Source organism: Macaca mulatta, chromosome 19 (genome assembly GCF_049350105.2).
Source record: "Macaca mulatta isolate MMU2019108-1 chromosome 19, T2T-MMU8v2.0, whole genome shotgun sequence".
NCBI lineage: Eukaryota > Metazoa > Chordata > Mammalia > Primates > Cercopithecidae > Macaca > Macaca mulatta.
This window is the reverse complement of record NC_133424.1, coordinates 13,395,497-13,411,813: the sequence shown is the minus strand read 5'-3', so window position 1 is coordinate 13,411,813 and position 16,317 is coordinate 13,395,497. Positions and strand designations below refer to the sequence as shown.

General features: G+C 51.5%; 1 protein-coding gene across 3 annotated transcripts in view; it reads right to left on the bottom strand.

Annotated features, from left to right (window-relative positions):
* MAST1 (microtubule associated serine/threonine kinase 1) overlaps window positions 1–16,317 on the bottom strand; it is a 43,948-nt gene that overhangs the window by 25,046 nt on the left and 2,585 nt on the right. For 2 of the 3 annotated variants that reach the window (XM_077977502.1, XM_015123034.3), the window contains 7 exons: window positions 14,310–14,685; window positions 12,438–12,526; window positions 11,905–11,980; window positions 9,120–9,198; window positions 4,616–4,776; window positions 4,409–4,484; window positions 4,039–4,248 (listed from right to left, as the gene is read on the bottom strand). In XM_077977502.1, the coding sequence (XP_077833628.1) occupies window positions 4,039–4,248; window positions 4,409–4,484; window positions 4,616–4,776; window positions 9,120–9,198; window positions 11,905–11,980; window positions 12,438–12,526; window positions 14,310–14,392 (774 nt within the window). In that variant the 5' untranslated portion in view covers window positions 14,393–14,685. The remainder of the gene's footprint in view (window positions 1–4,038; window positions 4,249–4,408; window positions 4,485–4,615; window positions 4,777–9,119; window positions 9,199–11,904; window positions 11,981–12,437; window positions 12,527–14,309; window positions 14,686–16,317) is intronic. The other variant, XM_015123035.3, reaches the window with a different exon arrangement.

Below are 16,317 nucleotides of genomic sequence, written 5' to 3'. Positions count from 1 at the left end.
CAGAGGAGGGCGAATCACTTGAGGTCAGGGATTTGAGACCAGCCTGCCTACCATGGCAAAACCCCATCTCTGCTGAAAGTACAAAACTTTGCTGGGCATGGTGCCACACACTTGTAATCCCAGCTACTTGGGAGGCTGAAGCAGGAGAATCACTTGAACCCGGGAGGTGGAGGTTGCAGTGAGCCAAGATCACATCACTATACTCCAGCCTGGGTGACAGAGTGAGACTTTGTCTCAAAAAAAAAAAAAAAAAGAAAGAAAAGAAAAGAAAAAAAAGAGAAAAAAAGAACTAATATCTTATTGTAATACTTGAAAAGCCTAAAATTAATGCCAAAAATCTATCATAAGCAAAATATCAAAATTTAAGCTAGATGTGGTGGTACATGCCTATAATCCCAGCTACTCAGGAGGCTAAGGCAGGAGGATTGCTTGAGCCCAGGAGTTCAAGACCACTCTGGGCAACATAGAGAGTCCCCCATCTCAAATGAAAAAAAAAAAAAAAAAAAAAAAGAAAAAGAAAATTAAATAAAGACAGAATTCAACAGGCTGTGCCTAGTCATATTTTAACTTGAGTCAAAAAAAGTGTGCACCAACCTATATGTGTGTGTTTTGGTTTTTTTTGTTTTTTTTTTTGTTTTTTGAGACAGAGTACGGAGTCTTGCTCTGTCGCCCAGGCTCGAGTGCAGTGGCCCGATCTCAGCTCACTGCAAGCTCCACCTCCCGGGTTTACGCCATTCTCCTGCCTCAGCCTCCTGAGTAGCTGGGACTACAGGCGCCCGCCACCTCGCCCGGCTAGTTTTTTGTATTTTTTAGTAGAGATGGGGTTTCACCGTGTTAGCCAAGATGGTCTCAATCTCCTCACCTCGTGATCCACCCGTCTCGGCCTCCCAAAGTGCTGGGATTACAGGCTTGAGCCACCGCACCCGGCCTGTATGTGTTTTAATGTGTCTTAGGAAATGGCTAATAGCTTCAATGAAAATAGTATTATTGATGAGTTTGCTTTCATTAAAACCAGGACAGTAAAATTATAACAGATTCTGGCTTGGTTATAAATAAAATATGTAAACTTAAAATAATGTTGGGTTTTCATTTATCTACTTTTCAAGTTTTTCAAAAATTAATCTAATGTTCTGGGGGAAGAAATAATCACTTGCTTCACCTTGGTCCTGGTCGCAGCCTTAATGTCTATTGGGTTTTTGTTTGTTTGACTTGTTTTTCTGTAGAGACAGGGTCTCGCTATGTTACCCAGGCTGGTCTCCAACTCCTGGGCTCCAGAAAGCCTCCTGTCTCAGCTGCCCAAAGTGCTGGGATTCCAGGGGTGAGCTTCTAATACCTATTTTTTATCCTCGGTCTCTTCCTGCTATTAACAGAATGTCAGCTCCCCAAAGACAAGAATTTTTGTTTTATTTCCAGTTGATTTCCCAGCTTCTAGGCTAGTGTCAGGCCCATAATAGGTGCTTCATAAATATTGGTAGGGGCTGGGCATGGTGGCTCACACCTGTAATCCCAGCACTTTGGGAGGCAGAGGCAGGTGGATCACCTAAGGTCAGGAGTTTGAGACCAGCCTGGCCAACATAGTGCAACCCTGTTGGGACTAAAAATACAAAACTTAGCCAGGCATGGTGGTGGGTGCCTGTGATCCCAGCTACTCTGGCTGAGGCAGGAGAATTGCTTGAACCTGAGAGGCGGAGGTTGCAGTGAGCCAAGATCGCACCATTGCACTCCAGCCCCAGGGGATAAAGCGAGACTCTGTCTCCAAAAAATTTCTAAAAATTTTTAATAAGTAGCCAGGCGCGGTGGCTCACGCCTGTAATCCCAGCACTTTGGGAGGCCGAGGCGGGTGGATCACAAGGTCAGGAGATCGAGACCACGGTGAAACCCCGTCTCTACTAAAAATACAAAAAATTAGCCGGGCGCGGTGGCGGGCGCCGGTAGCAGAGATCGCGCCACTGCACTCCAGCCTGGGCGACAGAGCGAGACTCCGTCTCAAAAAAAACAAAAACAAAAACAAAAATTTTTAATAAGTAAATAATAAATAAATATTGGTGGAATTAATAAATGATCAAGTGATCCTCCTGCCTCAGCCTCTGAAGTAGCTGGGACTACAGGTGTGTGCCACTATGCCTAGCTAATTTAAAACTTTTTTTTTTTGGTGACAGAATCTCACTGTCGCCCAGGCTGGAGTGCAGTGGTGCAACCTCAGCTTACTGCAACCACTGCCTCCCGGGTTCAAGAGATTCTTCTGCCTCAGCCTCTTCAGTAACTAGGATTACAGGCACACACCACCACTCCTGGCTAATTTTTTTTTTTTTTTTTTTTTGAGACAGAGTCTTGCTCTGTCGCCCAGGCTGGGGTGCAGTGGCTGGATCTCAGCTCACTGCAAGCTCCGCCTCCCGGGTTTAGACCATTCTCTTGCCTCAGCCTCCCGAGTAGCTGGGACTACAGGCGCCCGCCACCTTGCCCGGCTAGTTTTTTGTATTTTTTAGTAGAGACGGGGTTTCACCGTGTCAGCCAGGATGGTCTCGATCTCCTGACCTCGTGATCCGCCCGTCTCGGCCTCCCAAAGTGCTGGGATTACAGGCTTGAGCCACCGCGCCCGGCCAATTTTTTTGTATTTTTAGTCAAGACAGAGTTTCACCTTATTGCCCAGGCTGGTTTCAAACTCGTGATCTGCTCGCCTCAGCCTCCCAAAGTGCTGGGATTAAAGTTGTGAACCATCTCACTTGGCTTAATTTTTTTTTATTGTTTTAGAGATGGGTCTTGCTATGTTGCCCAAGCTGGTCTCAAACTCCTGACCTCAAGCAATTCTGCCATCTCAGCCTCCTAAGTAGCTGGGACTACAGGTGCATGCCACTGCAAAGGGACATTCATGCATCAATTTACCTAGCATTAATTGAGTACCTACTGTGTGCTGGGTATTGTTCCAAACAGCAGGGACACAGCAGTGGACAGAACAGACAACCCCGCCCCCCCATCCTTGCCACCTATGGGGCTGACATTGGAGAAGGATAGACATGAAATAAAATAAGCAAAAATATACTGTATGATGGATAGTGCTGAGTGTCAAGGAGAAACTAAAGAGAAAGTGGGTGATAAATATGAGTAGAGTTTAACATTTTATTTTATTTCATTTATTTATTTATTTATTTATTTATTTATTTATTTATTTTATTATTATTATTTTTTTTGAGACGGAGTCTGGGCCGCTCTGTCGCCCAGGCTGGAGTGCAGTGGCGCGATCTCGGCTCACTGCAAGCTCCGCCTCCCGGGTTCACGCCATTCTCCTGCCTCAGCCTCCCGAGTAGCTGGGACTACAGGCGCCCACATCCGCGCCCGGCTAATTTTTTGTATTTTTAGTAGAGACGGGGTTTCACCGTGGTCTTGATCTCCTGACCTTGTGATCCGCCCGCCTCGGCCTCCCAAAGTGCTGGGATTACAGGCGTGAGCCACCGCGCCCGGCTATTTATTTATTTTTGAGACAGAGTTTCACTCTTGTTGCCCAGGCTGGAGTGCAATGGCATGATCTTGGCTCACTACAACCTCCGACTCCCAGGTTCAAGCGATTCTCCCGCCTCTGCCTCCCAAGTACTTGGGATTACAGGTGCAAGCCACCACGCACCGCTAATTTTTGTATTTTTAGTAGAGACGGGGTTTTGCCATGTTGGCCAGGCTGGTTTCGAACTCCTGACCTCAGGTGATCCACCTGCCTCAGCCTCCCAAAGTGCTGGGATTACAGGCCTGAGCCACCGCACCCGGCCGAGTTTAATATTTTAAATGGCTGGGGACCGCCTAAGAAGCCACCTGAGAAGGTGATACTTGAGTAAAGACCTAAGGGAAATGAGCGAGGTGAAATTCCTGCCTCTTCAGTCAGTCAGACCTAGGGAAGGGAACATTTCCACCCCTGAGTCCTCAGCTCCACGCCAGTGCCTGGAACGTGGTAGGAGCTCCCTAAATGGATGTGGGGTGAAGAAAGGGGTGCATTGGGCACAATTTGGCGGTGCTGAGCCTGAGATCAGCCCGGCCTCCGCGTGCACTCACGTCTTGAAGGAGCTTCTCCAGGTTCTCCTGCAATTCATAGAAGTAGACCGTGGTAATGAGGCCGTCACGGGACTTGGTTAGGCAGTCCCGGGCCAGCTCGATGATCTGGTGGTGGATGAAGCTGAGCACGCCATCGGCCAGAGGCAGAACGCTGTCGGGTTCGTAGGCGCGGGTGAAGTCACGCAGCTTCTCCTCCATCTGCGCAGTGGCCTGCGGGAGGGACGGAGGAGGGGCGCGGGGCTGTGCCCGGAGGCTGTGGCCGCCAGGAGCCTGCGCTGTGCACCGACGCCGCCAGGGGGCGCGCGGGGATAAGGCGAGCGAGAGTGCAAGCCGCCAGGTCACCCCGCGACCGCCTCGGGTCCCACCTCACCTTCGGGAACCTCTCCTTGTAGACATGATTCATCATCACGATCTCGTTGTCGTAGGAGGAGGGGGAGCGCCCGGGACTGCGGGGAGAGAAGCCCATTCTGTCCAGTCCTCTGCCTCCAAGTCCGCAGAGAGCCCTCGCCCCGAGATGTAACCCTTTTATTCGCGGGGACAGGGGTCTCTCTATGCACAAGTCCTAAGACCTGCCCACCTGAGGCTCCGTGAGCGGGGACGCACGGCTGGGGAGCGACGGCCACCATCCTCGTCTGTGATGCTCTCGGTGCTCCCGAAGTGTTTGGAGAGGAAGTGGAGCTCGTCCACCGTGGGCTGGTAGGGCAGCTGGTGCAGGCGCTCCTGGGAGGAGCAGGAGGACTGGGGAGAGGGGCAGGGCCGGGGTCAGAGCCACCATGGGCCCCCCAACAGCTCAGGATCTTGAGCTGGGACTCCCAAGGCTGATGGGGTCACTGGGCAAGGCCAGGATCAGGACCTGATTTACCATCCTTGGATCCTAGGGTCTTGACTGGGATTCTTGGCCACACACAGGTGGACAGGGACAGACAGGGGTGGAGACAGTGATTCTGTTAAAGCTTGGGTCAATTCATGAGCCTTCTCTGTTCAGAACCCTCCGTGGCTCCCACCTTACTCAGGGTGAACCCCCAAGTCCTTCCCCAGTTATACAAGGTCCTGCCTCATCCCGCCCTGTGTCCCTGCCATGGGTTTTTATCAGTCTCCTGCTTACTTCCTTTGCTCCAGCTACGGTGGCCTCCTTTTTTTTTTTTTTTTATTGCAGTTTCGCTGTTGTTGCCTAGGTTGGAGTGTGATCTCAGCTCACTGCAACCTCTGCCTCCCGCATGCAAGCGGTTCTCCTGACTCAGCCTCCTGAGTAGCTGGGAATACAGGTGCCTGTCACCATGCCCGGCTAATTTTTTGTATTTTTAGTAGAGACAGTGTTTCACCATGTTGGCCAGGCTGGTCTTAAACTCCTGACCTCAGGTGATCCACCAAAGTGCTGGGATTACAGGCGCAAGCCACCACGCCCAGCCTAGTGGCCTCATTGATGGTCCTTGGACAAGCCAGGCAACCTCCTTCCTCAGGTCCTTTGCACTAGCTATTCCTTCTGCTTGGAACACATCAACTATGGATCCCTCCTTCTTATCCTTCAAATCTTTGCTTCAATGTCACACCTTGGGAAGACGTCCTCTGAACACACACCCATTCTTCCCGATCCCTACCCTATCTTGTTTCCTCTTGCTTTATTATTATTATTATTATTATTATTATTATTATTATTATTATTTTAGAGAGAGGGTCTCCACTGAATATGGTGACTCACACCTGTAATCCCAGCATTTTGGGAGGTGAAGGCGGGAGGATCACTTGATCCCAGGAGTTGGCAACATAATGAAACCTTGTCTCTGTTTATTAAAATTATTTCAAATTTTTTTGAAAAGAGAGAGGCCGGGCGCGGTGGCTCAAGCCTGTAATCCCAGCACTTTGGGAGGCCGAGGCGGGTGGATCACAAGGTCAGGAGATCGAGACCACAGTGAAACCCCGTCTCTACTAAAAATACAAAAAAAAAAATTAGCTGGGCGCGGTGGCGGGCGCCTGTAGTCCCAGCTACTCAGGAGGCTGAGGCAGGAGAATGGCGGGAACCCGGGAGGCGGAGCTTGCAGTGAGCCGAGATCGCGCCACTGCACTCCAGCCTGGGCAACAGCGTGAGACTCCGTCTCAAAAAAAAAAAAAAAAAAAAAAAGAGAGAGAGAGAGAGACAAGGTCTTCTTATATTACCCAGGCTAGAGTGATGTAATGCAATCATTGCTCATGGAAGCCTTGAACTCCTGGGCTAAAGTAATCTTTCCACCTCTGCCTTCTGTGTAGCTGGGACTACACCATGCGTGGCTAATTCTTTTTTGTAGAGACAGGGTCTCCCTATGTTGCCCAGGCTGGCTTCCAACTCCTGGCTTCAAGCAATACTCCTGCTTTGGCCTCTCAAAGTGCTGGGCTTGAGGGCAGAGCATGGTGGCTCACGCCTGTAATCCCAGCACTTTGGGAGGCTGAGTCGGGCAGAAAAACTGAGGTCAGGAGTTCCAGACCAGCCTGGCCAACAGGGTGAAACCCTATCTCTATTAAAAATATAAAAAAATTAGCCAGGCATGGTGGTGGGCACCCGTAATCCCAGCTACTCAGGAGGCTGAGGCAAGAGAATTGCTTGAACCCAGGAGATGGAGGTTGCAGTGAGCTGACACGTTGCCATTGCACTCCAGGCCTGGGCAACAGAGTGAGACTCTGTATCAAAAAAAAAAAAAAAAAAAAAAGTGCTGGGATTACAGGCATGAGCCACTATGCCTGGTCCTCCTCTTGCTTTTTTTTATTTTATTTTATTTTATTTTATTTTATTTTATTTTATTTTTATTTCGAGACAGGGTTTTTCTCTGTCCGCCAGGCTGGATTGCAGTGGCTCAACCTCCACTCACTGCAACCTCCACCTCCTGAGCTCAAGCAATCTTTCCATCTCAGCCTCCTGAGTAGCTGGGACTTGAGGTACAAGCCATCACACCTGGCTAATTTTTTTTTTTTTTTTTTTTAGAAACAGGGTTTCATCATGTTGCCCAGGTTGGCCTCAAACTCCTGGGCTCAAGCAATCCTCCCACCTTAACCTCCTGTAGTGTTGGGATTACAGGTGTGAGCCACTGTGCCCAGCCATACAGCTGTCACCCAGGCTGGAGTGCAGTGGTGTGATCTTGGCTCACTGCAACCTCCACTTCTCAGGTTCAAGCAATTCTCCCTTCCTCAGCCTCCTGAGTAGCTGGGATTACAGGCACCCACGACCACTCCTGGCTAATTTTTGTATTTTTACTAGAGACAGGGTTTCACCATGTTGGCCAGGTGGGTCTTGAACTCCTGACCTCAAATGGTTCACCCGCTTCAATCTCCCAAAATGCTGGGATTATAGGTATGAGCCACCGCGCCCGGCCAGAATGATATTTTTAAACATCACATTGCTCACTCCCCTGGTTAAAATTCCCCACCCCATCCATCTCTTTTAGTTTTTAAATGAGTGTACATTATCTATGGCCTACAGAATCACAATTTCAAATGGTTCAAACTGAAATTTTAGTACAATTTAATAAAAAGAAATAAAGCCATTCCATGGCTCCCCCACTGGATTTAGAATAAAATTTCCCTTGCTGCCCCAGCTGACAAGGTTCCAGCCTGATCAAGGGCACTGCCTGCATCGTCTACTATTCCTCCCCCGCATCCCAAAGTTTCAGCCCCACAAAGCTTTCTTTTTTTTTTTTTTTTTTTTTTTTTTTTGAGACGGAGTCTCGCTGTATCTCCCAGGCTGGAGTGCAGTGGCGTGATCTCGGCTCACTGCAAGCTCCGCCTCCCGGGTTCACGCCATTCTCCTGCCTCAGCCTCCCAAGTAGCTGAGACTACAGGCGCCCGCCACCACGCCCGGCTAGTTTTTTTTTTGTATTTTTAGTAGAGACGGGGTTTCACCATGTTAGCCAGGATAGTCTCGATCTCCTGACCTCGTGATCCACCCGCCTCAGCCTCCCAAAGTGCTGGGATTACAGGCTTGAGCCACTGCGCCCGGCCAAGCCCCACAAAGCTTTCAACTTTTCAAATGCAGCAAGTTCTGTGGCCTCTATGGGTTTGCACATGCTCTTCCCCTTCCTGGAACACTCTTCTCCCTTCTCTTCCACCTGCCAAACTCCTGCTGGTCCTTTGTCTTGGATTCAATGTCACCTCCTCCAGGAAGCCTTCCTTGACAACCCCCTAAGCTGAATCACATGCGTCTCCTTTGCTATCACCTCCCCTTGTTCTACTTGCATCAAAGTTCTGACCATTCTATTTTGTGCATGCCTTCTTACTGGCTTGTCTTCCCCCATGAGGGCTGTGTGAATCTTTACACTCTGACCCAGCTTGCAGAACCCGCCTACCACATGACAGTCTCATGACAAATGTCTGCTGAACATCATGCCAATGGATGAATAAGGGAACCATGGGCATGGATAGAAAAGGGAGCAGATGGAGAGACTTTGGGTATTGCAAAGGGTGAGCAAATGGGCTCTGGGTGAAAGCTGTGGCCTGGCCCAGCCCAGCTGCTGATATCAGGGTAAATGGCTTAACTCACAGAGCCTTATGTCACCAGCTGTAAATGAGTGAGTCAGAAATGAGTAGGAAGGACCCTCCCATAAATGTGTTGAGGGCAGAGCATAGGGCTTTGAGTGGAGCAGACTCATAACTCTCTAATAGATGGACAAGTGAACACCCTTGAGGATGGGGAAACCCAAACTGTCTTTTTTTATTTTTTTCTTTTGAGACAGGGTCTCACTCTGTCGTCCAGACTGGAATGCAGTGGTGCAATCTCAGCTCCACTGTAGCCTATACCTCCCAGACTCAAGCGATCCTCCCATCTCAGCCTCCCAAATAGCAGGAACCACAGGTGTGCACCACCATGCCCAGATAATTTTTAATTTTTGTAGGGACAAGGGTCTCCCTGTGTTGCCCAGACTGGTCTGGAACTCCCGGGCTCAAGCAATCCTGTCTTGGCCTTCCAAAGTACTGGGATTACAGGCATGAGTCACTGTGCCTGGCCCTAAACTGCCATCAAGCCCAGCCTGGACTGCTGGCCTGGGTGTGGGTCTTCAGGCTGGAGGGCCCCCTGAATTCCTTACCCACCGGCCCACCCACCCACTTTCCACACTCACCGAGACGGTGGAACTGGGCGTGTTGGTGCCATAGCCAGATGAAGGGAGCGAGGCCAGAGACCACCGGCGTCCGTCCGCCCTGGAACCCAGCCAAGGTGCTCAGAGGCCACAAGGCCCCAGAGGTCCCCCTACTCCTCAGGGTGTGGGTGAAGCCACTGGCCACGGCCAGGGTGGGGGCTGGGGGAATATGTCTGCACTCTAAGATTACTCAAGGCCCTCAGAATCAAGGGGGTAAAGAGGGAATCTTCCAGGCAGACACCGGGAATTGGAGGGAGGATCCGTCTCCGCTCTCCTCCCCACGGTCCCCTCTCTTATCCTCCAGAGTGGACACCAAGAATTGGAAAAGCCCCCACCCAATGAAGCCTTTCCAGAGAGATTCTAGAATTTTTCCCCGAGTGAACACTCCATGAGAAAGCTCTCAGAGGGGGACCCTTGGATCTTCTCAGAGAAGAAAGACCCCTCCCATCCCCCAACACACTGACATAGAATCTTGTGTCCTTATGCTCTCGTGCACACAGACACAATCACTGCTGTAGCCGAACCCATTAATGTTGGTGTGACTATCAGGTCAGGTTCACATACTGGCAGTGCACACATTTACACTTCACACACCCCCAAGACACACACTCACACATGACTCCTCAACACAGACAGCCACACGTATTGACTCTCCCATCCATGGGCCCAAATATCACACTCTCACACACTAATGCACAATCGCACGTGCAAGACCAGACATGGACTCATCTGCAGACACACGTGCTTACAGAGACTCAGCACTCACACTCTGACACATAGACTCACCCAGACATACTCTACACTTTCACATTCACACAGACGCACGTTCCAGACACCCGCGCTCACTGCCACACATTGAAACTTGCACACAGCGACACGCTCGTTCACACTTGCACGCAGATACACACTCACAGGGACACACATCGGCCCATACTCATGTGAGTGCACAACACACATTGGCACGTGCACATGTGAGTGTGTGGCTGTGAGACTGTAAACACTGGCCAGGCGCGGTGGCTCACGTCTGTAATCCTACCATTTTGGGAGGCCAAGGCAGGTGGATCACCTGAGGTCAGAAGTTCGAGACCAGCCTGACCAAACTGGTGAAACCCCATCTCTACTAAAAATACAAAAATTAGCCGGGTGTGGTGGCGGGCGCCTGTAATCCCAGCTACTTGGGAAGTTGAGGCAGGAGAATCGCTTGAACCCGGGAGGCAGAGATTGCAGTGAGCCGAGATCCTGCCATTGCACTCCAGCCTGAGCAACAGAGTGAGACTCTGTCTCAAGAAAAGAAAAAGAGGCCGGGCGCGGTGGCTCAAGCCTGTAATCCCAGCACTTTGGGAGGCCGAGACGGGCGGATCACGAGGTCAGGAGATCGAGACCATCCTGGCTGACACGGTGAAACCCCGTCTCTACTTTAAAAATACAAAAAACTAGCCGGGCGAGGTGGCGGCGCCTGTAGTCCCAGCTACTCGGGAGGCTGAGGCAGGAGAATGGCGTGAACCCGGGAGGCGGAGCTTGCAGTGAGCTGAGATCCGGCCACTGCACTCCAGCCTGGGCGGCAGAGCGAGACTCCGTCTCAAAAAAAAAAAAAAAAAAAAAAAAAAAAAAAAAAAAGAAAAGAAAAAGAGAGAGAGAGAGAGACAGAAAACACTGTGACTTTGCGTTTACTATCTCACAGCCACACACTCACACACGCTTACACCCACACACAGATTGCACGCTCACCTGGAGACACACCTGACTTGCTCCCCTCGAATATTCATGGATGCTTACAATCCTACAGACACACGTTCACACGTTCACATTCGGAGACTCGTGCCATTGCATAGGCACGTAATTCCTCACACAGTCACAATCACACACGTACACCAGCACACAGATTGCACAGTTACAAGGACACACGCACACCCATTCATTGGACTCCTCCCTTCCTCCTTCCTCCCAGCAGTCCCCTCGCTCAGCCTTCCCCGCTTGCGGATAAACACGTGAGACCCAATCCCAGAGCCTTACCCTGCCTTTCTATTGCCCTCAGCTAAATTCCATGGTCAATAAGCGGTTTCCCCCACTTTCCCAAGGGAGCTGTCCTCTGTCCCCACAGTCTCTCTTGACTCTCACAACACAGCCTTCATCAGCCTTTGTAACGATCCCCATTCTCTGGCCTGCCTGCTCTATTCAACTCAGAGGGTAGAGACAGAACGTCATTGACCCCATACGCCCAGCTCCTAAGAACATAGCAGGTGTTTAGACACCATTTTTAAAATGAATAGAGTTCAAAGAAAAAGAGACGGGCCTAAACTCCCAGAAAAGTTTCTCCAGAAAACATCAGAGAAACCTCTCTGCCTCCCCCAGTTTCACCAAAGGCCCATAGAAAATTCATTTAAGGACACCCCAGAAACCCTCAGAGATTCTTGGAAAGAAACCTGAGATTCCTCCCCTTGAGAAACAGCCCTAGTCGTCCTCCCCCACCTCGGGGACCAAGAGTCCCTCGATAGGCATCGCGCAATCTGCGCTTACGCACCTCATCTTGGCTACCCCGTCCTGTTGCTATGGAAACACCTGGCCGGGAGAGCTAGGCTCGGGGAGACAGACTCCACGCCCAGGGCGCACGCGCTTTCGACCAGCCGCAAAACTGGGACCTTGGGGCACTTGCTGGTCCCCTCAGGCCCTAGCTCGGGTGCTATTAGGAAGAGAACAGATGGTGGCCCAGACGGTGGGTGGAGAGGGTCTGCCCAGGGTTCTGGGGCCCTGGAGGGGAGGGACTCACCTTCGGGAGGAGGCAAATGAGAAGTGGGCGGGGGTGTTGGGGGAGAAGTTTCGGGGGCTGTCCAGGGGACTGCTGCCTGTGAGAGAAAGAGGGGGCAAATCCCTTCAGGCCTCTTGTTCCCTAAAGCGGCGTGCAAACAGCAGCATGTCCTGTCTTTAGTCTAGTCCCGCCTATTATGGGGAGACCACGCCCCTTCGCCTGTGGCCCAGCCTTTCTAAATTTTTTCGTTGCCAACTCAGCCCGGCCCCTTCCAAGGAGATTCTGCCTTCATCTGGGATGGCCCCGCCCCTCAGGTACGACTCCTCCTTTCTGTTCCGTCCCACCTGAGTCTCCGCCCACCTGAGTCTCCGCCCTCCAATGCCCGTCCCTCTACGACTGACCACACCCACACAAGCATGGCCCCGCCCCTTATCCAAATCAGTTCGCCTCCATTCAAACTGCTCCCCTTCTGTAGCATGACCACGCTTCCTCGCCCGAGGCCCCGCCTCCTGTAGGCCACTCCGCACCCACCAAGTCTCTGCCACTGGTCTCACCTAGGTGACCTGGCAGCGGGGAGTGGGGTCTCGGCAGCGTGGGCGAAGTGCTGGTCAGGATGAGGCTTTTCCGGTTACTGGTGCGGCAGCTGCGGGGAAGGCAAGGCAGGGGGGCCGGGCCGGGCCGCAGCCCAGTGAGTTCTTGTGCCCCACCAGCTGACCTCCCGTCTCAGATCCCCGCCTATCTCCCATCTATGTGTGTTTGGAGGCTCCCTGGGAGGGTTTCTCGAAGGAAAAGGTGGTGGAGGCTTCGGCAGGACTGTGTATGGCAGGGGATTTGCATGTGACATGTGTGTGAGAAACTCCCAGTGTTGATTATGTGTACGGCAGTGTCTGTCATGGTGTGATAGTCACTGTGTCTAGGTGACACTATTGGTGATAGTGTGTTTCGGTCTATGCGGGACATTCACTGTAGGTATCCACATGTGGCATCCACTGTATGAATTCCACAATGTGTGACCCCGAACGCATTCTAGTGTGATATGTGTGACACAACGTGTGTTTATCTTGTGTGACACAATTTGAGCATTTGTGTGTCTATGTGACACAGTGTGAAATGCCACTTGTCCATAACAATGTGTGCTGTAACACAGGGAGGCTGCATTTTTTTTTTTTTTCTTTTAAGTCAATGTCTCGCTCTGTCGCCCAGGATGGAGTTCAGTGTGCAGTGGCTCACTGCAGCCTCAAACTCCTGGGCTCAAGCTATCCTCCCCCTTCACCCTCCTGAGTAGCTGGGACTACAGGCGCCTGCCGCCATGCCTGGCCAGGATGCATGATCCCCCCTACATGTATCTATGTCTTTGTGTGGCATTCTGAGTCTATGTCCGATACTGTCCTTCCGTCTGGGTGTGACATTCACCATATGTGTCCATGTGTATGTAGCATCTATTGTGTGAATTTAACATCTTGTGACACTGGCCATGCCCAAACATATCACCACGTATGACATTCTCTAGGTGAGTATCGCATGTGATAACGTGTGATTTTGCGTGGTTCTCTCTCTGTAAGATCCCTACATCTGTTTATGCTGATGTTAGTGTGACACAGTATGTGAGATTCCTAGATATGACATCATGTGTTGTGACATTGTTGGATGCATGGATGGGATATTGCCACACATGTGTGCATCTTGGATGACATAATTGTGTGTGTGGATCACCATGCAAGTGACATCTTACTAGGTGTACACGACGTGGTGCCCCTGTGTGTCTGTGCATGGTTCTAACCTGTGGCAGCTGCAAGGCTAGGTATGTGTGGCACCTCCCAGTGTATCTGGGCCACTAGGGCTGTTGTGTGTGTATGTGTGTGTGACATCATGTCCTGTGTGACGCTGTGTGTCACTATTTTCAGTGTAAGACTGTGTTCTGGGGGGGTTGTGTTATGATAAACCCCCCCTTTTTTCTACCCCTCAGCATCCCAGCTCCCGAAGAGGGAGCCCCAAGCCCCTCCGTCCGTCCCCTCACCCACAGCCGCAGTGACTGAGCATATTAGCGCGTCCAGGAGCACGCGGCATGGGGGTGGGGGGAGGCCAGGCTGCGGCTATTGTTCTGAGGGTGCCAAGCCCCCCAGCCTCCCCTTCTTCCTCTACCCCCACCAGGCTGTTGGAGCCCGCAGCTCCAGCAGACAAAGGCGCCACAAACCCCCAGTGGCGCAGCCCCCTCCCCCCGCGGCCGTCCTCTCCAGCGTGCAATCCCCCCAGACTCGGCCCACACCACCCCCATTCAACCCCATCCCTGGCGGGAAGGCGCAGCTCGGGCACCTCTGGCGCAGCTGTACCGGGCGCAGCATCCCGGGCCCCGCCCTGCAGCAGCACCCGGAGCGGAGGCTTTTGCGGGGAGGGCTGGGACAGTGTCTAGGGGATCGGGGGTCTACCTCTTGGTGCGGCGGAACATACTGCCGCCGGGGAAGGAGGGCATCGAGAAATTGGAAAGCGCGGTCCAGAGAGAGTCAGACATGACCCGGCGGCGGCGACATGGTGGCAGGTGCGGCAGCGGCGGCGGCGGCGGCGCGGGGAGCAAGCGCGCGGGGCGGAGGCTGGAGCCGCCGCAGCGGGCAGGGGAGGGCAGGGAAGGGGAGGGCCCTGCGGCTGCAGCTGGCCGGGAGGGGGCGCTGCTGTGTGCGGGCGAGCCAGGCCCCGCCCGCGCACGCGCCTGGCGCCCCCACCCCGGCGGGAGAAGGGGCGGCCAGCCCCCGCCACGTCTCTCCCCAAGGCTCACCTGCTGCTTTTCCGGGGCAGGGGCAAATCCTTCTGGAAGGCAAAGAAGCAAAACGATGAAGGTCAGCGTGGACCTACCGTTGCTGCCCACAAGCATGCTCAGCTCCCTGGAGGAGCAGAAGCAGGGTAAGACAGGCCCCTCTTCAGCATTGTCACTTTCACCCTTGGCCATGCACTGCGGGCCAAGTTTCTTGGGGGAGAGGATCCCCGGGTGATTCCTCTCCTGACCCTCAGAGACCAACAGAGACCCAAGTACACAGGCGGGGTCCCGTATAAAGGCAAGTGAGTTGGCATCTCAGTGTGTGTTTGTGCAAATGAAATAGGAATCTTTATTTGAAAAATATGTCTTGAGCACTACTGTATGCTGACCCTATCCTAGGCACTAGGGACACAGCAGTGAATAAGTTACAAGCCCGGTGTGGTGGTGTGCACCTCTGGTCCCAGCTACTTGGGAGGTTGAGGCAGGAGAATCGCTTGAGTCCAGGGCAACACCAGCCTGGGCAACACAGCAAGACTCTCTGTCTCAAGGAGAAAAAAAAGTTTCTGGCCTTTTGGGACTAGTATTTGTAGGGTAAAGGGGACACTAAACAAGATTAGTGTAGAAGTGAACAAAATCATTTTAGACAGTAATTTGTCTTATGAATAAATTAAACAGGGTGATATGATGGACAATGGCTGGGATGGAGACACATTGTCAGAGAGGGCTGCTCTGTGGAGGTGGCTTTTAAGCTGGTGGCTGAAAGATAAGAGCCAGCCATGGGAGGATCTGTGGAGAGAGAATTCCAGGTGGAGGGAACTGCAAGGGCAAAGGCCTGGAGGCGGGAATAAGCTTGGCATGCTCAATGAATGAATGAAAGGTTGAATGAATGAAAGGTTGAAAGAATGAATGACTCATCTACACCTCAACAGATCGATCTGACTCCCAGCTAGAGTCACAGAGTTGGGGTAGGGGGTGGGGGGTAGGTAAGTAGAGTGACTCACAACTGAGATTTAAAATGGGAACCAGGGAGGCTAAGGTGGGAGAATCACTTGAGCTCAGGAGGTCGAGATTATAGTGAACTGTGATTACACCACTGCTGGAGTGAAACACGGTCTCAATTAAAACAAAAATAAAAACAAAAACAAAAACATAAAAAATTTAAAAAATAAAAAAATAAAAATGGAAATTCAGGTGATGGCCACGTAGTCATTTTTTATAATGACAATAATAATAATTATTAGTGGGTATTAAGTTTATGTGTCTGCATTTGAAGAAGGTCGCCTTCCATTTGTCAAGCTCTCAGGAAGTCTCTGTAGGGATCAGGAGATATGGGGTCTTGGCCCTTTTCTGAGGAAAGGAATGAGGGACAAGGGGCAGCACCTTCCAGCCAGTTTTCTATCCACAGGGTGAGGTGGAAGGAAGAAAACTCAGTGGGGCTGCAGGTGGAAAGGTTTGGGGGAGAGTTTCAAAACCTCCAACAAGAGGAAAATGAGGGATGTTCTAGACTATTTCTAGGATCTCTAAAAGCAGAAAACCCTAGGTTCAAATCTCAATTTTGCCTTTTATGACCTTGGCAAATGACCTTCCAATACTCCCGTGTCTCCTTGAGGATTTTGTGAGTTGATGCAGATGCCTAGCCCCTTAGCATGGTGCCTAGCACATAGCAAATGCTCAATGAATACTAA